We start from the raw sequence: 23301 nt of genomic DNA, 5'->3' as shown, positions 1-23301 counted from the left end.
TGCAGTCAATGCTTGCTGAGGCTTTGGTCATGGTGGATTTGATAAAAATGGTGGTCAGGACTATTGTTACATGCACTGTCCCATAGTGCATGTCTTAGCACATGTAGCAGTTTCAGTGTATCAATTCTCAAAGCTTTCCAGTAAGCAGTGAGTGGAAAATTCAAATGACTGTTTATATTTACCAGTGGGAGAAAGAATAGGATTTTTAATAAGAAAAATACAGTTGCTTTACTTCAAAAGAAATTGAAAATTTCATTGTACCTGATAGCTATCTGTTTTATCTTTTGGCTTTTTAAAATAGACATTTTTTGTGGAAAACGTCTCTGAGAATATGATTTTGGGAATGCTTTTATTTTGTCTGCTGTGACGTAAGGCAGGAGCACACAACTCAGCATTTCTCTTCTTTAGAAGCTTACATTAATTTATTTTGACAGCATTTCCAACTCATAGTAGCTTAGGATTATCTGTTTGTGCTACCTTCTTATTTTAGACAAGCAATGCTTTGCATGAGGCTGTTAATTTGGCAAAGGGCATGGGTTCACATTTGGTTTTCATAGACTGATAGATTTAAAGACTAGAAGAGACCATTATGATCATCTAGTCTGACCTTCCACTTCAGTCAGGGCACAAGCCTCACGCAATTGTTGCTGCAACATGATCATGACTTCAGCAGCAACGTGTTCATGAGCTAGACAGCAGCTTAAAAAATGTGATCAATACTGAGTTGCCTTCCTCTAGTTTTTGGCATTAATTTTTCCAACTTAGATTCCTGTCCCTGGATCATATCATTTTATAGGCATGCAGAGTCAAAATGAAACATCATCCTTAACTGTCCTTTTCAATTACGTGTCTGGGGTTTCATATACTTGGATTTATCCCAAGATTATAGGAATATTTATGTTGTATAATTGTCAGATCGTGCTAAATGGACAGTAAGCATTCTTTTCACTTTATACTGTTGTAAAAACAGTTTCAAAGCATGCACGGAATGTCAAGATCTTGGACTGGATCTATATTGGTAAGTCAGGAAGTATTTAGCCTTGCTTTTGCTTGTTGAGAGCATTTTGCATCTACTGAGTTAACATATATGAAGCCTGTCCACAGAGGAAATGCAGAGCAACTATTGTGCTTCTTTAAAAAAAAACCAACACCAGAGTTTCTAAGATCAGTTTTTAATAGACAGATAACAGTGAAAATTAGCAACTGACAAAAAAGTAAGAAAAGGAAGATGTGAATGTTTAAGAAATTGTGATTTACCTAGTACATTACCAAAAATACAGTTGTAATTTGGTTTGCCCAACAGAACAAAGGTGGGAAGAAAGAAGGTACTTGGAATCAGGTTACTCTGCTACTCATTTTCACATGTACTCATCATAATGTGAGAGCACACTTTCTTCAGACTTCAAATCTGGCTAAAATTCACTCTCCCAGGAATTCTGGTCTACAACAACTAGATTAATTTTCCAAGTTGGCCGGACCTCCAGATCTGGCAGTGTTGGCTTACGCAACTGGGGAAGTTCCTAGTGTGGATGAGAAATGAGGTTGCAACACTTTGGAAAGTCTCTGAGCAAACATCTGTTTCTGAAATTTAAATGTTCAGGCCTTTTCTCTGGCCCCCTACATGGAGTAAAGAAAAAGGGCAGAGCTCAAACTCTGCAACTTGACTATCACGAGGTAGCTAAAATGACTCCATTATCTGTCTGAGAAAATAATAGGGGAAAGTACTAGAGGAAGACACTGCCAAGAGAAAATGTGGGTAAACATACTGCAGGAATTGATCAAGTCTTATGAGCTTTAAAACTTTCGAATCAGGCCACTTTTAAGAGCTGCCATTCAGTACTGCCCTGATGAAACTGGAAAGATTGACATATTAATTTCAGACAGCAGCCACCAGGTTCTTGTTGTTTGGTAAAGCATTAATAGAAACTGATGTTCTTCATCAAAAATTTAACAAAATTCTGATTATTCTTGACTTAAAAAAAAAAAAAAAATATCTCTTGCTTACCAAACTGCATGGAAACAAAATTCCAGACTTCCCATATTTAAAATTTCACAGTTCAATGAGGTAGATCATGGGAATGGATTAACTTCAGTTTCTCTAAGGCAACTCACTTGTTTCATAGTTTTCTTCCATTTTCATAGTCAGGAAATGCAGAAGATACCAAGAGACCTGTGTGAAGCCATAATAATATATATGGGTTTATATTTATAGTCACTGGATAGGAAACTTATTCTAAGATTTTGTTCTTCATCATATATATATATATATATACAGGAATATAGATTATTATATCCAGATTTTTGAAATATTCATAATATAGTAATGTATATATAATCTATGGGTCAATACATTTCTATTTCAGAGAAAAATGCTGACTCTTGTATTAATGGTCTTAGTTGAAGAGAAATAACTTTCAGTTATTTGAAATCATTGCAGTGTTCCACAACCATTTTGAATATATTTTTTCTTTATAGTATATATAGGTACCAACTGCTAGTATTTTTTTGTTCAGTAATACATTTTCAATTAGATAACCTCAATCAAGAATACACAATTTTCATTGAAACATTTTAGTGTAAAAAGTTAAAACATATAAAACATTAGTGTATAAGATTAAGAAGTCTTATAAATAAAATTTCAAGCATATTTGCTCATTTGAATCATCTTAAGGAACTGTTTGTTGAAGGGAAAAGTTATCTGATATTGTAACTATATATGATATTTTGACTTTGCCTGTGAGCCTCAGAGCTACAAAGGGACATCTGACAACACAGCCAACATGCCTTTGCAATTAAGATTGTTCCCAGTAAGGCTTATGGAAATATAAGATCCAGCACAAACAGTTTGGTAAAAATGTCTGTTCTTGTTACTCTTTGTTTTAATGGGCTATGAAATAAATGTAGTGTAGAAGGTATTTTTACAGCCAGAGCTTGTCATACAGAATATGCATGGCTCTGCTGGGAAGAAAATGCCAAAGCTACGTACTTCAAGCACCCATCACACTTCTTGGAAGGGTCATATACATAAAAGCCACCAAAATGTTGTGTTTTCCTTAGTGGAACAGAACTGACTGCCTCTCCAGTGCTTACAGCATCAACCCTGGTACATGCCAAAGAGTGTATCATTCAGCAATTCAATACTGCCATCTTCATTTGTTTGTAGCCACATGCAAAAATAGGACGGGAACTGCATGGCTGCAGAAAGGGAGGGCAAAGAACAAGGTGTTTTATACAGCATGAAATAGGCAGGGAATAATAACACCAGAAAACACACACACACTCTCTAAATGTGCGTATGGAGGTGGGAATTGGGGGAGGATTATACAAGTCAGGTAAGTTAATGGTAGCTGCAGGGACTGAAATGAAAGAATAGATACACCAGAGGGAAAGTAGTAGTGTGAAGAAAAGAAGGTCATTAATAAAAGATGAGGAGGGTTGAAATTAATGAAAGTTGTGCAGAGACACTTGCAGCCCTTGTCAGGAGAAAAGCACAGGACTCACTTCTGGTATTCCTGTTCAGTAACTGCAGGGAGTGGGTCAGAACTGTCACAGACCTGCTCCTCGTGTGCTTGGGCTCCCCTCCTGTAGATGCAGGGAGGCTGAAACAGTTTTTGTTAGATCTCAATCTCCCATGCAATTGCAGGGAGCCAGGATGCAGCCTCAGATCTGTGAGCTGGAAAGGACTTTACCACAGCTGCAGATATTTATGGCAGCCATAATCAGTGGATAAACACAGAAACATACCACAACTTCTCTCTTAAGAACAGTTAGTGAAGGCAGAGTTTGTGAGCAGGTATCTTGCATAGACAAAGCAGCTAATTAATCAAACATGTAATGGAATATATCAATAAGAAAGCCTCATGTTCATCATACCTGTGTAATTCAATTTTTCAAATATTCACCGAAGTATTAAATTCTTTGAAATGTTATTTTTTTTTCTTTTATTTTTACAGCAAAATTTGGAGAGTAACCTCACCAACCTTATTAAGAGGAACACTGAACTGGAAACTCTTCTGGCAAAACTCATTCAGACCTGTCAACATGTAGAAGTGAGTAGTGACCTTGATTAGAAATTCTTATAAACTTAATTACATTCGTTCCTAGCATCCAGGAGCAAACATTTAAACAAAACAAAAAAAAAACTCCAACAAAAATAAATAAAACCAAACAAACAAGTGTAGAAATTAATTTAAATGGTAAACTGACTTATAGCTTTTTCACTGATAAGTGGTATTCTCGATACAGATAACATCTTTAACTTTTACATTCCTTTCTGTCCTGTTTTTTTTTTTTTTTTTTAGTCAGAATTAACTATCTAAATACATATCTGTACTCAAATGTCATGCATGAAATATATTTATCTTCCAAAGAAGACAGGTTCTTACAGGCCTTTTAGTTGCTTCACTTACATATTCCACTATGAGAATCAAAAAAAATCTTTAGCGGGGTGGGATCTGTACCTATACTTTTCCCCCCGTCCCAGAAAAGGTGAAAAAAAGTTCATCCAAACTTTTGCCAAAAAAGGCAAAGCAAACAAAACCAAACAAACAAAAAAAGAAAAATAATCAAACCCAACCAACCAACCAAAGCCAAACAACCCCCTATTCTTCCAAAGAGATCATCTTATCAATGTTTGTATCTGCTCCACTTCTCTGGAGCCTCACCAACTTCACAGAGCTCAATAAAACCATGGAAGTCTCTCCACAGTATGAGACATTAGCTGAATGGTTTAATTCCTTTATATAGGCACCAATAACGCCAGGCAGAACAGCTGGAATGGCATTAGGGCATTGAGAGACAGAGATAAGGCACAATTCATTCCTCTGCATCTAAAACTCAGAGCAAACCCTATGAAGCAGATGGGCTCAGGACAGCACAAAGCCTCTTCTTCATTGGTGGCCCGTCTCCAAGATGTGCTGGATCTGAAAAACCTAAAATTGCTCCTCTGTCTTCTCTGTGGTTCTGCAATGCATTCCCAGCTCTAAGTTTAGTGTTGTAAAGAATCCAACTTGTTCAGCCGGTAACAGATGCGCTACTGTCCCTGGAGTCCTGTGTTAGAAAATTTCTCTGTAGACATAAAGCAATCGCAACATAGCTGTTAATGAATTCCTTCCATGTTTTATTCATCAAATTAGTCTAATTAGCATTTAAATTAGCTAAATATCAAGAAATGAGCTTCAGTCAAAACCTTGGACCTCGGCTGTACTGGAAATTGGGCAAGTGGGGATGGGGAAGTAAACTTTGAAGTTATCTCTGTTTCTCAGAGCCCTGTGAAAATTTCAGATATGATGTGCATATCTCCAGCATTGGACAAACTGTGGCTTAGATAGATTTTTGAAAAGTCAGTACACTCTTTTTCTTCTTGCTTGTTCAGGAGAGGAATTCAACCCAAACAGGAACCTGAATTAAAAATTAAATTAAACAATATATTGGCTAAAACATTAACAATGCAAATTTAAAATTACAAAATATTAGGAAAAGTTTTCTATGTCATGGAAATGTATTAGTAATTATTAGCTTTGACATATGAACTCACTGAAATGCTGAAACTGAACAGGAAGTTAGTTTTACAGCAAATGCTTTCTTTTTCATTATGATGTATATTATATAACAGATAATAATGTAAAATACATTGTACATAATTTTAAAACGTATAAAAACATAGGTAGTAAATTTAAAGTCTTTTGTTACCTACTTTGCTTTTCCTTACCTAATTTGCAATAATTTTGATTTAGATTTTGGGGGCTTTAAAACTGGTTTAAAAAAAAGGAAATAAGCTTTCAGTTTCAGATATTGTTTGAACTTTGAAAAGCAAGGAAGGAGGAAATTATTATTATTCCTTGTATTAACGTTACCAAGACTTTATTCTGATGCAGATAAACTTTTAAAAGTCATGCTCACTAACATTTATTTGTAGCTATAAAGAGTAACATTTTTTAAGCCTTTATCATGTCATAAGGCAAGAAATTCAATGTTACATGAAAAAGGAAAAAGGAATGTCTTTTTTGGTTTGATATGGACCAGAAGCTGATGTTTCCAAAAATGAACAACAAGCAGGCTCTGTGTGTTCTGAATAAATTAATCCTCGCCAGCCAAACCAAATGTTGTCACAAAGCCACTGTTTCTCATCTCAACTGAGCAGTCAGTGGCTTCCCAGGAACCAGCTTTATGGCAGATTAGTGATCTAGCCATGCATCCTTCCCAACTTTACTTTCATCCAGAGCAAAGGCCAAATCCCAGTCTCTCTATGTTTTATAACTAATGCTTATTCCTTTCTGAAACATTTATTTTCATTTTTTTCCTCCACGAGTGCGCAAGGACTGATCAGTGATGTTGATAATGTGGAAACTGGAGGCCTTCCAGCCACTGGGGAGGGGTATCTGCTTTGGCCTCTCATCACAACAGGGAAGGCATAAATCTTGCCAATTTTTAGGTGGAGGTTATCAGTTTATGACAGGATTTATCCTGATGGAGAACCTGATCTTGGGAGACTCAAGAAGTTCACTTCCAGTCTTGCATTCCTATGGGTGATTCTGGTCATAACAGCAAGAAAATCTGTAAATAAATCAAGCCAAACCAAGTATTCTTTACTGCTTTAAGTAAGATATAATATTAAACATTTTATAATAATAATAACAATTTTAGTATCTGTCTGCTTTCATGCCTTACATGGATTAGCTTATTTGCTTATGGCAGCAGTTTTTAAATTTCCATTTTCTCAAAAGGAGACACACTCTGAAATGTGATTGCATAAGACTGTAACACTTTTTTCTGTCCCAAATCTTTCTATTTGTTTAGGAGCACACTGACACACTTGTTCTACTCATCTTTCAGACACATCTCTAACATGTTTTTCATTTTACACTATTTTTTCTGTCTTTCCATTCTCCCTTCCTCTGTAATCCTGTCTGTCATTACTTGGTTTTGCAGAAACCCTGAAGGCTGTTAATCAGGAAAGCTTTTTTTCCTTCCTTAGAGACCATGGCAAGTCCTAAACCTCTTACTTCTGGCCTGGCTGCTTTCTGCAGAGCAGCCCCTGGCCCGGGGCAGCTGGCAGGGCTGGCCCTGCTGAGGCTGCTCTGCTGCTCACTCTGTGCAGGGAAGGCACCTGTGGCTGCATGAAGTGACAAACTGATCCATGGGATAAAACAGAGCTTTCTCCACAAACTGAGAGAATGGAATAGAAACGACTGCTACTTGGATATGTATTTCTTTGTAGACCTAGTTCACTGCGTTCACACTTCTGATAGGATCTGTGGAAAACTTTTTTAAGGGCGTTAAAAACTGCCTTGGATAATTTTATCTTTAAATTTTCTTCAGGGGCCTTGTACAAGTCTTCCAAAAACAGTGCTGTAAAACTGGGATTGACAGGCCCAGATTATGTCCCTACAGGTGAATCCCTGGGTGACAGCACCCCTCCAGGTGTCCCTTGGCCAGTGTGGCCTTTAGCACTGTGTGGCCCTGCCTGTGAGCACTGCAGCTCTGCCACCCTCCCCTGCACGCCTGCCACACGCAAGGTGATGGGGGCTGCATCCCGCTCTGCTGGCTGCGCCACTTCCAGCTGCATGCAGCTCGGGATTCAGCCCCTTCTTAGTTCAGTCAGGGGAGGATATAATGCTGTCAGTGTCTAGGTTCTCCCCCTGCTTTTAGTGTTACAGGTTTCTCTGAATGACAAAGTACTGTGACACAGAAAATTTGCTTCTTTGTCGTAATTTCCACTCTTCGACTGTGTGAGGTTTCTGCAGAACTCTTTTAGACCATGGTATTCATTGACATAAGGCACAAATTTGAGCATGAGCCTCTTATGCCAGTTACTTTGTTTCTAAGCAATTTGAGTTTTGTTTTTTGGATTTTTTTTCTTGTCTCTTCCAGGAAATGCATGATTAAATTTCTGTTATATCATCAATACCGTGAAGCTTCTCATCTGTTAGACAGAAACATAATCTGAACTCAGCTGGAGGAAAAATTGGAGCAATTATCTAGGGGGGAGGAGAAAGGAAATAGGTTTTGCTTGCAGACAACTTTATAGCATCTGTATCTCAGTCTTTTTGTTTGTTTTGTTTTGTTTTGAATTCACCGAACGTCATAGGAAGCAGATTCTGGACAACACTGTAAAATAATTTTGGATTGCATAAAGAGGAGGCATTTTGCTCTAGTTGTGTAACCCTCAAAGTGCTGCATCCTTTGCTGTTTGTATGTTATAGAAATGCTCCATTTCTAGCTCACTTCTAAAGATGGGCTTCAGGCAAAATTTCAGTGTAAAGTTTCCAGTCAAAAATTGGGTTTGTGAGTGTCAAATGGTGGTTTTTATAGACATGTTATATAATCACCTGAATAAAAAGTAGTTCATTGAAAGAACCTTTATTTCTCTGGCACAGATACTCAGCACTCACACTTACCAGATACATTTTTCATTTCAGTGTAAAGCAGTAGTGCAAAACCAATGAAGAGAAAATGGTAGCACCTAAAAAATCCTGCTGTTGCTATTTTTTTTTGCATGGCTGATAAAAAAGAAATGAGCCAAACAGGAAAATTTAATAATAATGGAATGTTGAGTTTCTTGTAAGACTTCAGCGACAAGATAGCTCCTCCAAATTTTCCAACAGAATGTCTCCATCAATTTTTGCGTGGCATTTCTGTTCCTTGAGAGACAGCAAAATCAAAACTCAGCTGTCAATACAATTCTCAAAGGACCCTTGAAAAATAAAGAGGCTTTGTCTGTCACTATAAAAAACAGTGAGTACTCTGTTTTCAAAAATTTTCATGCTACTCACTCCTTGAGATTTGGCATTATTTTTGTCAAAACTCAAGTCAACTGAGAAGTTCTCAGTTTTTTCTATTTTTTCTAAATAGGAAAATTTAGTTAGAAAGCCTCTATGTAAATCCTGGTGTCTGAACTGCAGTAAATGGCCTTCAGAGTAATACCAGGTCTTTGGAATAAGGAATCTACTTTGCTGGGGATTTTTTTTCTAGGAAAGGAGCAATGGGTTAGATAAGTGTTTACCATTACTGTGGAATATGTGTGATAACTTGGCAGATAACTTGTAACAGAACTCCACAGAAATTTGCTTTTTCCTTTGCCCCACTATCTTCCATTTTTGTGAAGATGCTTGTTCAGCAACTACATTTGTTTGCTATATTTAAGTGCTAAAAGTAAATGGTATTTTTTTATTTCTGAAATAAAATATACAGAAAAATATGAGTTGAAGGAAATTAGGAACTCTCACTCTTAGTGAGATACCAATAGCAAACCTGATCACATGCATAAAACCTTAAGATGTAGTTTACAGCATTTCTTTTATCTAAGACAATTTCTAATGAGTGAAAGTACAAGGGACTCTTTCTCTATTAACATTATTTTAATCAAATATATGGCATGATCTATAGTGACTTCTAATTACTTTCATTCTACTTTTAATTCAACTCTCATAGAAGTTGATTTCATTTAATGGAAATCTCAGGTAAGCTTTACTCAGAGTCTTAAATTTATGCAGCGTCTGAAAAGAGAAACTTCCGAAATAAAAACTGACCAAACATGCTGCATAGCATATGGTGTTGCAGAACATTCATTCAAGGATGTCCAAAGTTGCATGCCTTGTAAGCTGTAGCCTAGGAGTGAAATACAATTTCCCTAAAGAATTATTAAATTGATTTCAAAAATTACTAATTAAATGTATAATTGGTCCTATACAAATAGGGGACTGCAGCATTTATGCATACGTTTTATGTACAGATTAGGCACGTGCTGAATATGTTATTGCACCTAAAACTGTTTTGTACCTTCTGTAAATTGGAGCTGTAGTTATGGTAAGAGATCACACAGATTGTATATAAACTAGTAGCAGAGCTTTTCACTGCCTGCTAAGATGGCCAGTCCTGACTTGCTCCACCTCTCCCTTTCTCTCATATCCAGATGTTCAGATTTTTAATAGACTGATATTCTTGCATTACTTTGACCTTAGACTAGTAAGTGGAGGTTATTTCAGTATTAAACACTGGTTAATTAATGCAGGTAATATTTTGTGCCTGCTATCAGAGACTGTAACTTTTCAGTCAAAATGTTATCAATTTATGGAACCTTCTGTCTCTGAGTCATTTATCATTATGGGAACAAAATACTCTTGAATTCCTCCTTTTTCTGCCTAACATAAACAGCTAAAGAGCAACTAGAGCAGCAGGGAGTCCAAAGGCACTGGTCCTCTTGTGAGCACTAGGCTAAAGACCCTGGGTCCTGAATGACAGTTTTAAGTATTGAACTATTTTTTACAAGTGCACTGGTTTCAACATCACGAAAAGATGGGCAGTCCTTTGAACTTCAGTGATTATTTGATAGTTTTTGTTTTTCTATCCTACATGAAGCACATTAAGTGGAATATTTTGCTCAATATGGAACAAAGGCTTAATATCAGCAGGAAAAACTAAATAAATAATTAAAAATAATTGTTCAATTAAAAATATTTTCATTATTTAGGTTTAAAGAAAGGTCTAACATAAAGTGTAAAAAAAAGAGTAAAAATAATGTGATTCCTATAAATTATTTTTTTCCCCATGAAATTCTAGGCTTTTTTTTGTTTTAGGATGAGATTGTTACTAGAGGACTTCTAGGTGTCTTGCTGGTTAGTTTCTCACCAATGTGCTTCAAAACACAGTGGGACAAAAAACTTCAAAACAATATTTAAGTAAGTAAAATGAGTACTTCAATCTTCTAAAAAAGGTTTACCTTCAGTCAGGATTGGGGTACATAGTTTTATCTGCTGGACCCAAAGTGGTTTAGCTCTCCTGGCCTAATTGATCCTTCATTCACAAAATTCCTACTTAGCCAGAGTAAGATGGCATATTTTTGCACTGACCTTTGTTTAACCTGCTCTGAGACTGCCTCTAAACACAGGTCTCCTGGTTAGAGATAAATGTGGAATGCAAACAAAAACAAAGCCTCTGGCACACTTGAAATGGAAGATGACCTTTTTTTTTTTTTTTTTTCTTGCACCATTTCAAACTAAAAAATTTATATTCAGATGGCAAGCTGATTAATATCACGTATTTCCAAAGGCATGGTTTGTCATCACAGATAAAATCAGATTTATGCTTAGACTAGGGAAAACCTGAAAAAGTTATTTTCCAAGAGTTCTGCTTTTGCTCTGTTGAAGACTAAATTGAACAACCCATAACATCAAAGAGGGATATGAAATATAGGAAGTTTGAATCCACAACTCTCATGGTCATAAAAATAAAGGAAAGAAATTTTTTCATAAATGTGTGTTAATGATTATCCTTTGTATTTCCATTAAATAAATAAATTCCATATGGATGATGTTAAAATAATACTTCAATGTAAAGAAAAGTTACTCACTTTACAACATGGAATAAAATAAACAAGTCTCTCTCTTTAGAAGAGTATAATCCTTTAATTCATTTAGGGACACTAATCCAAAAAAATGTGTTCCACATCTACATGACAATGAAGAAAACTTTCCTAGAGGAAATAGGTATTGGCCATTATATATAAAAATGTCAGGTTTTTTTAATCTCAGTTTCTGGGTTTGGTGCAAGAAGAAATTCAGTCTCAAATATAAAGTGAAGTATGTGGCCATGATGCAACAGGTTTTGAGTGGAATCATTCAATTTACTTTTTTGATATTTTTGTCTTCTTTTGAGTATACAGTAATTGTTGTGAGTATATAGTCATTTATAGCCATAGCATATAGTCATTCTATAACTATCAACTTAAACACATAAAGAAAAATTCACACCTCTTCTTTACCTGTACAGCCACAGGTGCAAAGAATTTATTTTTTTAAGAAATTGAAACCATTTTTAAATCATTAATCTGAAACTCAAATTCATACCTCAATTTCAAAAGATCGGACTCTTTCTACAACATACTGTCTTCCATTTTACATCATAAACTGATTACTAGGAAATAAAAATTGCTCTGGTTTTGATGAATTTATCACAGAGAGCATAGCCTTAAAAAGCAGACCCCCTCTAATTTAAAATGTCTTATTTTGCTTGTCATTTAGAGACTGTTTGCCAAAAAGGCACATGAAGATTTCCACTTGTGGGGAGAATTGCCTCACCTATAAGGAATCTCAGAGGAAGAGTTTTGCTATTGCAAGGACAATTTTTCTGAGACACTAAAAAAATCCTTTGCTTCAGTATATTAGCTGAGGAAGTTTTCATGGGTATGAATCCAGCCCTCTCATTCTGTTTGCCTTTAAATTAACCATAGAAGCTCCACTGTAACCTCAAATCTCCAGCCATTCTGTAGTTTTGTGATTTCCCAAACATCTGCTGGGGACTTTGAAACCACCACATTCATTTTCTTATGAGCTAAGCTGCAATTTAACTCAGGTCTCTGAAGATGAAAGCCTAGGAAGCCTCCACAGAGAGCAGAACACTTTCCAAATCAGTTCTCAGCTTGTGGAGCTGGAGCAGCTGGCCTGCTCTCCCCTTTGGGCTGAGAGGGCTTCTTGTTTCCAGCTCCCTGACAGACATTTGAGGAACCCCCATTTCTCTTTTTTTCTAACTACCCGTACTTCCTGAGGCAAAGGGCAGCAGTCCCTATCCATATGTCTGGAAAACCTAGAAAGAAACCTGGAATTTGTAAGGTTGTTGGGTTTTTTCAGTAAACTATTTGAGGTCCGTGTGTGCTACAGAAATGGGAATAAATTCCCCACAAAATCAGGAGAACTAGAATCTGTCCTTCTTCTTCTTCTTTGTAGATGTCACAGTTCTTGCTAAATCATAAGGCCTTCTAGTCAATTTTAACTCTGGCATGGAAAAGAAATTTATAAAAATGGTACCAATAAAACAGAAAGCTTTAGGTTCAAAGTGTTTCTGGATAGGGATGTTTAAGGATCCAGTTGATGCCAACACTAATTATATTAATAGTGACATTTTCAATAGGAAGGTGTCACCAAGTCTAGCATAAACTCTCAGACAACAGATACCTCAGATTAAAGAATCAACCTTCATCTTGGGTGAAGGAAGCCCAGACAGAAGTCAGTTCTCTTTGTGATTTGGAGACTTTCACAAAGTGTGTGACACAGTCCCCAGGCTTTATAAGGCAGCTATCAGTCTCTTTTAACAAACTCCTTGGAAAGAGGGCTTGTTTTTTAATGTGGAAAAAATGTAGAATGTAAAACCTCAAATATTTTCACCAGACAGAACTCACATTCCTTGGCCAGCCCAGCTGGAAGTTATTGTCAAGGTCGCTGTTCATCAAAGGATTCAAGCAGAAGGAAAAGCCTCATTCTGTTATTTTTGTAGCACCTGTACAGCGGAGCCCTGGTCCATGCCTGTGGCTCTTTGGTCTGACATAGACTCCTCGGGAACATACAAGTAAATAATATTTAATGGTGATCTCACAAATAGTCCCTTTAGGGCCACAGCTAATGTAGTGCACTTAAAATTGGGCATGTGCTCAATTATAAAGTTATTATTGAATCAGAGGCTTTGGGGGCTGAAAATATGATTAAGGAGTATTTCAGCTTAAGAAAAACCCCTAGATTAGATGTTGAGGGATTTTTTTTCATACAAACCTCAAATGTGTCATATAATTTTAGAATATTATTTTCGTTTTTAACAAGCTTGTCCAAGCTATAAAGTTGGAAATGTCTTCAAATGGTGTTTAAAAAAGAGTATACTTTTCAGATTTCAAAGCAAAAGAGAAGTCTGCAGTCAGTGCATAAAGAAATCCAGAGATTTTCTTCCAAGCATTTTGTTTTTCTTAGTCTAGAGCTTTTTAGGTTAAGATCCAATTAATACATTATTATTCAAATCAACCAGAGTATTAAATGAAACAATGTTGACTTAACCTTCCTGTTACTTTATGTTTCATGACAGTTATCCCAAAAATTAATTAGATCTTCTTGACAAAACAAATTGGTGATGTAAGTGGTGCTAGAAGTAACACTTTGAGTGGAAGCTACTCCAAAATCCCGTCAAGTGTTACCATAATGAAGTGCCAAAAGTGTTACTGTAATTAAGTGCTGAAGTTGGCTGTGGCATGAGCCAGCCTTGGTATTGACACAGGAGCTGTGCCCACAGGCAGTGGGTGTGATCACTGCCCCGGGCTGAGCCTGTGTACGCTTCCCTGCTCCTTGGTGGAATTTCAATCCAGTAGTGAACCTGAAGTCAGGACAGGCAAACCAGTGTGTTATAAATGAAAAATGAAAAATAGCCAATTTTAATAAAATATAAAAAAAAATAAAATTTATTGGGCGACCGTAATACAGTCTCGACAGCCACCACCCAAACGGACAGCGTATCAGCCCCGGGAAGTGATGCGGGTGAACGTGAGGAAAGACCCACTGGTACTTTGACCTCCCCGTCCACCCCACCTGCTTCGAGGTAGCAGTTCTTATACAGTTTATTTTGTCTGCGGCAGAAAGTCTTTGTTTCTTTCTGAGTTCTTCTTATTCAAGTTGGTTTCTTTCTCTGGCTTGGGCTGCACAAAGCCTCCGTCCGGGAATGGAATGATGCACTTCCCTGATTCCTGGAATCTGGCATTCAGATTCAAGGTGATGATGATCCTGGCCCCCTCAGATAGGCATCTGGTCTGGGCCATCAGCACCTGGAGTCTTTGGGCGTAGGTGCTGTTGAATGCTCGTCCTGGGTGCAGCTGGAGTCCTCTTTGGATGCAAATGCCGTGATGTCCATCTGCCACGGGTTTCGTGGTTTTGTGGTTTCGTCATCTGGCCAAGATTTCCCAGCCTGAAGGAAAAAGGGATTCTTCCCCCCCTCCTCCACAGTTTATTCTATACACTTTTATACAGCATTTATTTACATGAATTACTAACTATATTCCTAACAAGTGCATGGTACAGCCTGTTGAAAGCAGCTCTGCAGAGTTTCATGCCAAAGTAAGACGCGTGGTGCAGCTGAGGTACTAGGACAACAGGAACAAAGGGAATAGGAGGGACAGTGCAGTCTGACTAACTTTTCTAGGTTACCTGAGCTATCAGTGGAGAGACAGTGGCACTGCTAGAGGCTTTGGGTGGGCTGTTCATGCTCTCTCTCCTCACGGACTGTGGTGAGAAGCCAGGCAGAGCAAACAGCAAATGTAAGGAGAACCATGGGCACCAAAACCAACATTAGAGGAAAACCTTCTACATCTTCATCAGCACTTGCAGTCACATCTGGCCCCTTCCAGAAACAAATGTATTCTCTCTTTATAATCTTGATGTCTTAATTAATAATTAAGCCTCTAAAATGTGCAAACAAACTTTAACTTTATGAAGATTTCAGAAAGATAATCCAAAACCTTGATGAAAGCAGGTCTTTATAAACAAGTCCTCTCTTTGCCTGGAGGATATTGTGTATTTCACAAAAGAAGGTTATTTGTAAAATTGGTTCTGGTCCAAATTTAAATACATAAGCATTTGCTTAATCTTAATGAGTTCCATAATGTGCTTACAGGTAAATGCATGTTTAAACACATTGTTGGAAGGAAAGAAAAGAATACTGATGCAGAATCACGGGGCTCATCGGACTGAAAAAACAACCAAGGGGTGCAATATAGTCACTTGTCACCTGAAAGTATTCCCTGTTGTTGTTCCCCACTGACTCTTATTATCCCAGTGGAAAAAGTGACATGGCTGTGAAGGCAATTAGCCAGGGCTGAAAGCTGCTTTACCCTCTTACCCTCTTTTAGCAAAGTGCAAATGGAAACATAGCTCTGAAATACGTTCTTTTTTTTATTATTCTAGACATGATTAGAACTTTTTACCTTTTTTTCTGACTCTTTACACATATATGTAAGCTAAACATGCAACTGCTGGAGGAGAAGTACTTTCTTCTGGTGGTATAGAATGTTGGCTTTGCACTGAAAAAAATCAGTTTCCTTCAGAAACAGAATATATTCATCTGAGAACCCAAATTTTTCTATTTTAAGTTTTCTTTTTTTTTTTTGACAAAAGTCAACACTTTCTACAGAAAGTTAATATTTGTGAGGGTTTTGCACTAAAAAAAATTCATTTCCTCATATATTTATACTCTAGAAAACTACATGAGCACACTATTTTCTGTCTGATTCATTGCTGAGGCAAAGCAGGAATAATTAAGAGAGTCAACACACATCTTGGTATTGTCATGTGGATCTTTGATAACTTGAATCTTTCAGGAACCAATATGTGGATATATATGGTATCAGTAGTTCGCTGCCCTTTCCAGTGAAAGACTTTGGATCATTAAACACAGCTGGAAGAAGACAGTTTCAAATCCTCCTAAAAGGAGCCAATTGTTCACTTCACTGTGAGTTAAGCTGTGTTGCTCATTTCTGTAGAATGAGGCAGATTCCTAAGGTTTCCAGGATTTGAAGGAGACACTAAATAAATCCATCTTATTTTATTTTTCTGAATATTAGCAATGATGTATAAATTATGTCCGGTTCAAGAAGACCGAGCTACAAATGGTTGGAGGATGAGAAAGCACTCATGGGAGTCATCATATATGTTGGGACTTCTTTCCTCCTGGCATTCTGTGCTATCAGATGCTGGCGCCAGCAGCAGTGAGAGGGGACGCTGCACCAGATGGACTCTGCTCCAGTACTTGTGCCCTTGAGCACGCTGGTGTTCACTGCAGTGCTTCACACGGCTGCAAACCATGATGTGTGAAACACCGCCTGAAGAGACCTCCCTTCTCACTGGTGTGGGTTAGAGCTGGCACCACACAATACTCACCACACCACACTTTTCTCACTTGAGTTAGAAACACCTGATTGTCTATTTGCAAGCCCTGCCTCCTGCACACAATACATTGAGACTCAATTCAGTACTTTGCAAAATCCAAAAGAGGGGACTGAAAATAACATAGATTATACACAGAAAGGAGAAAAAAAAATGCCAAACCCAATATTTTAGTAAACACAGTTTTTAAATTTGGAGATGGAAAAGGAAAAAGTGAAAAAAAGTTTTTGCTAATCATAAGGTTTTGCTTCATAGGTAAATGCATCCCGCCAAGAAACCAAGCTGATGGAAGAATGTGACCAACTCATTGAAATAATCCAGCAAAGACGGCAAATAATTGGAACCAAAATCAAAGAAGGAAAGGTAAAAGGTTTTCTTCTTTAGATCACAAGTAGGTCAACACTGTTTCCTTTTGACTGCAGCTTTTTTGACCGCAGATATTATTGATAGAAATATGTAAAAGTCCTTGTGTAGTTCTTGGCTACTGACTGATACTTTCATGCAAAGAAGAATTAAATACTTGAAGACTAGCACTCTAGACCTCAACTGTTTATTTGGTGTTTCTCTTACTAATAATGGATAATGGATAATGGATTATAAAGATAATGGATTTTAAAGATAAAACCAGAAATTTTGGCGTGATCAGTAAATGACTAATTATGTCCACTTAATGCTTCCTTCTCTCTGTTTTACTGCCTGACAGTATTTCCCCCAAAGTGTTAGCTTTCACAAAATGTTACAGCATATAGAATCATGTCTCACAATTATCTTCTTTTTTTTTTCTAGGTACTTTAACTTTTGATTCAAATACTATCACATAAAAATTTTGTCATTTATTGTCATTCATGAGGATATTAAGTCTTATTTGCAAAAAATATTCAAAAGTGTGAAAGAAATTAAATTAAGTGTGCATTTCTAATTCACAAAGTTTCATGATTATTAGTAGCAAACACAGTGAGCAGGAAAAATCTCTGATACTTAAGTTTCAATGTATTTTCCTAGCTAACTGTTAACTCAGAAATGCATTAGAATTAAATGCATGTTTTTATTTTCTAGGTACAAGGTGTTTACTGTTTAACTCCTAAACTAAGTCAGATATTCATTCTTCTTGTGTGGGAAAAGTTCAGGAAAGGAATAAAGTCAAGAGCAGGTTAAATGCTTCATGTGGATGTCAAGATATTCCAATTAACTTGAAATGAAAAGTCTGTAGCCAAGGGCTAACTTAAACACGTTGGAAACCACAGGTCCTGTACACTGTGTGAAAAAACCTGAATATCCTTCAAATGAAATAGATGGCCTTCATTTTTGTTTCAACTCCTTTCCAAAACAAAATATAATTAACAAAATATAATTCCCTTCAAATGAAATAGATGGCCTTCATTTTTGTTTCAACTCCTTTCCTCTATGCAGAGAGACCAGGTGTACTACCAATGAAGTAGAAAACCTACCATTCATCTGGACTTGTGCAATATACACATTGCTTTTAAAAACTCTGTTGCTTGCAAAAATAATTTCCATTAGCATGAAAGATTTGTAATACAATTGACTCCAAATTTATTTTAATAGAGCTGCCCCCATTCTTTGTTCTATTTTGTTGAGCTGAAAGTTATATCAGTGGAGGTCCAGTCAAGGTCTGGAATGCTTTGACTCAAATGTGATATATGTTGAAAGATTTCAAGGTCTCAAGAGACCCATGTGAAAAGCCACAGGAAGTTCTGCCCAATGTATCTTCCTTTAAGAGGGCCTATGGCCAAGAGTCTTTCTGGAATAAGAGCACAGCAAATATCTCTATAGGACTGTAGGAGTGGCTGCAGAGCTGGAAACACATACCAAGCTCTTGCTGTGCCTGCAAGGCTGCAGCTTCAGTTACACACAAGTCTGAACACCCTCTGCAGCTCCACACTTAATCTCACCTATCACCCAAACCCTATAAAATCCCACAGAACATGTAACAGGAAACAAGCAAATATCAACTAGGTAAAATAATCCTAGGGCAGATGTCATTCCTACCATTGCAGAAGTGGGTGGGGACTGAGATTAGACTCTTCCTATTTCAATTTTTCATCTTCCTCTTCTTGAAGATAAAAGAAAGAATCAATCAAGTGGAAAATATAGTTCATATTTAGAAATCATCACAAATCATGACATGCCTTCTACTGCAGAAAACTCCTAAGTTAACATTTACTTCAGTTCACTGTTTGCTTTTTAATTAATTAGTAAATAAAGAGATTAACCTTTCCCTGGTTAGGCTGGTGTACACTGAATTGTAATCTCTGTAAATGCACAGTTATAGGAAACACTGTGACATTAGTTCATCCAAGAAGCTGATCAAATCATTAGCATTAGCAAAATCTGGAGGTTCCCAGAATTTTCTTCTCTATGCTATTTCTATCATTAAAGACATACATGTTTCTGTTGTCAGATAGCTGCACTAAGATACCCTCATCACTGCTTAGGATGCAAATATATCTCAAAGTCAAATCAGCAACTTCATAGCCTGTGCCCTAATTAAAGATATTGGGAATATTATCTTGCTTATAATTTTGGACATTTCTGCCAACCTACTTGGTTGTCAGTTCCCTCATTTTGCATGTAACTGGGTCTTAATGTGCCTTTCTAAACTCCAGAGTTATTTAATTTCCTTCCTATTTCTTACTCCTGTTCAAACTATGATCCTGATGTGACAACAAAGGGAAGGACTCCCAGACCTTTCAGGAACTAATGTAGTTCCTGAAAGTTTTGTTAGCCAACATTGTCTTTAAATGGAGGACTGTGCCCTTCCCTAACCTTTTTGCTAATGATTACAGTCACATCTACTGTGTTTATCTCCAGCACATATGCTTGCAGTAATAATAATCAGCTCTCCAGCACTACTGTGCTTTTGTCCAGTTAAAAATATCCAACAAGAAAACACCCTGTTTTACTTAAAGCACATAATGAGGTCAGGCTTGTATTGTTAACAGAGATGAACAGTCTTTTTCTGTTAACTTATTTTCAGCTTTTTTCTTTTTCTGAAACTCAATTAATACAAAAAAAACTAGTTAATCTATAAGTAGCCTTTAACACAGATCTCATAATTTCTGGGAAATGGTTATCTAAATAGACCTTAGTTATCATGTAAGCAGAAATTACCAGGAAATGACGTTCCTTCTGCTGGAAAATAGGCCAGCTGTGCTTACTTTGGCTCTCCTCTGTTGTTTTCCATGTGGAAAATATTCAGGCAGAAAGGCTGTGCCTGTCCCTTATTAAAATGTTACATGGCTAGATGGAGTTCACCACAAAGCTTGTCACCAAAGCCATTCGTCTTAACTCCTCCTTTGCCCAGCTTTGCCTCTGAATCGCAAACCCAACCATGATTTGTGACCTTAGAGACATGACTGCTTTCCTGTGTTTCCACTCAAGGTGGTGAGGCTGAGAAAACTGGCTCAGCAGATTGCGAACTGCAAACAGTGCATTGAGCGCTCGACGTCCCTCATCTCTCAGGCTGAGCAGTCACTGAAGGAGAACGACCACGCTCGCTTCCTGCAAACAGCCAAAAATATCACTGAAAGGTAAAGGAGGTGTTCCTCTCAATAGAAAGAAAAACCTCGCTTTAAGGCAGATGGGTTGCCATAGTTGCTGTATTGTCACATCAGAGATGTGGTCAAAGACAGGGGGTAGTTGACATATTCCCCCAAAATGCTACTTCGTGCTATAATGGAGTGGGAAGAACCTTACTGTAATGCTAAATCAAAACATCCCTTTGAGAAGAGGAGCAGTCAAAAAAGGGTACAAAGTAAGAGTTACAATAACAACATGCACAAGTAAAAGAATAGTTGCCAAGCAGATGTCTGATGTTAAACACACTTTAAAGATGGGTTTATGGCTGAAATTCCTACTTCATGAAAAATTCTGACATTGAGAAAGAAATCAGGCAGTCAGTACACTCCTTAGAAGAAACTGGGAATGATCTCAATGGCTTCATGTTCTTCACAAAATAGAAAGCTACAAGATAACGAAATTTGTAACTTTGTGAACCTTCACCGTGCATCTTGAAGAGATGGAGATTCAACAGTCCAGGAGGTTTGGAAGTTACATCAGTTGTTGTGTTGGGCTCCTGGGTGCAGGAAATTTCTACTCCTTTCAGGATCCTGGCTCCTCTTCAGCATGCCAGATGTATCAAGAATCCCAAAGACAAGGACCATGCTATCAGAAAATTCGGTCTGGTTTTCAGTGCAATGCTGTGAATGCTGAAACACACCCATTGAGTTTCAGCAGGATTTTCTGATGAAAAAATATTCTGCTGGAATATCAGCTGTTTAGCAATCAGAAAAAATTTTTTAAAATGTTAAAAGTTTGAAGAAAGGAGAGTATGGACAACAAAGAAAGACATGAAAAATATGCTCTTTTAAATATTTTTTCAAATAGCTTTTTTTTTTTTAATAGTTTTTTTTTTATTTCTGGGTTCACATTATATCTTCACTTTTCCACCCAATTTCCCCAAATTCAAAACATGAAGTTCCCTGGTCCTATTACACATTTTTTTAAAGTCTCCCTTACTCTGGTGTGCTGCACCAGTCTTCATCGAAGGTAATTACCAATTTGTAAATAAGCCAGCAACACTGGGTTCTCCATTACAGATTCAGAGAATTGAAAATCAGTTAAAAAGACAAGGCCAGGCAAGGCAGTGTGTTATATGTTGTCTCTTAGACTGTGGTTTATATTCTGTCACCAAGCAACATTGTGGCATCCCAGTTGAAACCAGTAGTAAAACTACAATGAGTACCAAAAGCTGAAGGTGAGGGTTTGCCCTTTTTTTCAGTATTCAGCAGAAGCAGCAGTAGGGCAGAATCTTGTGGACACACAGGGCTTTCTAACTGACTACCAGAGAATATTCAGAGAAGCTCCATTTTGAACCTGAAAGCATGAACAATTGCATCATAAATACAATACTGTCACAGGAGAGACACCGGGAGAGCAGAAATGAGACAAGCTGACCTATGTGCCCTATCAAACAATTCTTGGCTATCACAGATTGTTGTCTGTAATGAGATGGCTGTGAACACCCTGAAACTCACAGAATCATTCCAAGCAATGAATAAAACCAAAGGTAAAAAAGATACCAAGTGTTTGCAGACAAACTGCAAATGGAAAAACAGGGTAAATAGAATTAATAAATTATTCCTCCCAAGTAACTCTCTTAGCTCTCCTGTGGTGAGCAATATTTTGTTTGCTTTTAGACTGCTCATGTAACAGTCTCACTAGGGCTCTGAGCTCCAGCAGCTAAAGAAGTCTCCTGAAATCATGCTCATTGCATTTCTTCATCCACACATTTCAAAGTAATTGCAGTGAAATATTTTCTCTTGTAAGCATGACAGGTAATTGCACAAGCAAAGTCATTACATTCACTCTGATATTCAAGTTGTGCGTTATTTACAGTGGATGAAGTACATTTATCCTGGAAAAAACCTTTCCAATCAAGTACGGTGTCAGTGTCAGTGTTTACAGTGTCAACAGTAGGCAGAATTACAGGACAAAATTCAATCCTCTGAACCTAATATGGTGACATGGTGCCTGAAATTTTGAATTGTTGATCTCACCAAAAACTGACTATAACACATGTAAATACAAAGCACCTTTTACATATCCCCTAAAACAGTCCAAAAAGACATGCTGATATAAAATAAAATGTAAAAAAAAAACCAAAAAAACAACTGTCCTGGGATCTACTTTAAACTGAGTTCTACATTCACAGCTGCAACAGAAACAATGCTGAAATCTGTATAACAAGAATATTGACCAGGAAACCTCCTCAGCTCAGCTTTTGAAAACTATGCTGAAGACAATGAGATATACAGTTTTGACTTTCCTTATTGAGTTTTCCTAAAATACTACACAAAAAATATATATTAAAAAATAGTCCTTAGTAAACATCCCTGGAGTAATTTCAGTCCCATCTACAGAAAAAGAATAATATGGGAAAATTTTAAACTGAAGCAATCAAATACTTTGATCAGACATGTCATAAATGACAGATAACAGACATAGATTTCATGCACAGTTGTCTGTTTATGTCCAAACTGAAACATTTGCCCAATTTCTATTGTATAGCATAAGGTTTAGTGATCCCTCTCCTTAAACCAGTCAAACTTTCTGTAAACACATCCAATATCCAGCTCTCCAGAAATATGCATTTGGTGAAACCAGGCTGAATGGACTGGAAAATACATTTTTCTTGTGAAAGTTCATCTCTTTATATTAGTACATCTGGACAGAGAAAATGTAAATGTAGCTCCTGAAATGAGGTAGGTGAGGAAACTTTTCCAGTTTGGAGGAAATATAAGTATGCACACATGCTTTATAGGGAAAAGCCTTGTAAAATAAACCAAGCTGACATCTATTTGTTTTATCTCCCTCCTGTGCCTTTTGAAGTTAACAGCAGTGTGCTGTGGTGAACAGCTGAGGAGCTGTGGGGACTGCTCCAAGCCCTTGGGACAGCAGTGCCAAGGCGTGCCTGAAGCAAGAAACTGCTTGGGAAAACAAGGGTTGGGAGAGATGCAGCATCTGTCAGGATTGCTTAAACACAGCTAATTATAGAGCTCTTTCTTCTTTGGTTCCATAGGTGATTAAAAAG

At 37.2% G+C, this 23301-nt stretch overlaps 1 protein-coding gene across 2 annotated transcripts in view; it reads left to right on the top strand.

The window, feature by feature from the left end:
• MID1 (midline 1) overlaps positions 1-23301 on the top strand; it is a 105741-nt gene that overhangs the window by 58416 nt on the left and 24024 nt on the right. For both annotated transcript variants that reach the window (XM_041472492.1, XM_041472491.1), the window contains exons 3-5: positions 3954-4049; positions 16944-17051; positions 20091-20239. In XM_041472492.1, coding sequence (XP_041328426.1) covers positions 3954-4049; positions 16944-17051; positions 20091-20239 — 353 coding nt within the window. The remainder of the gene's footprint in view (positions 1-3953; positions 4050-16943; positions 17052-20090; positions 20240-23301) is intronic.

This window comes from Pyrgilauda ruficollis, unplaced genomic scaffold (assembly GCF_017590135.1).
Source record: "Pyrgilauda ruficollis isolate IOZ18807 unplaced genomic scaffold, ASM1759013v1 scaffold29, whole genome shotgun sequence".
NCBI classification, from domain to species: domain Eukaryota; kingdom Metazoa; phylum Chordata; class Aves; order Passeriformes; family Passeridae; genus Pyrgilauda; species Pyrgilauda ruficollis.
Note: the sequence above shows the minus strand (reverse complement) of the source record. Positions and strands in the feature narration are given on the sequence as shown.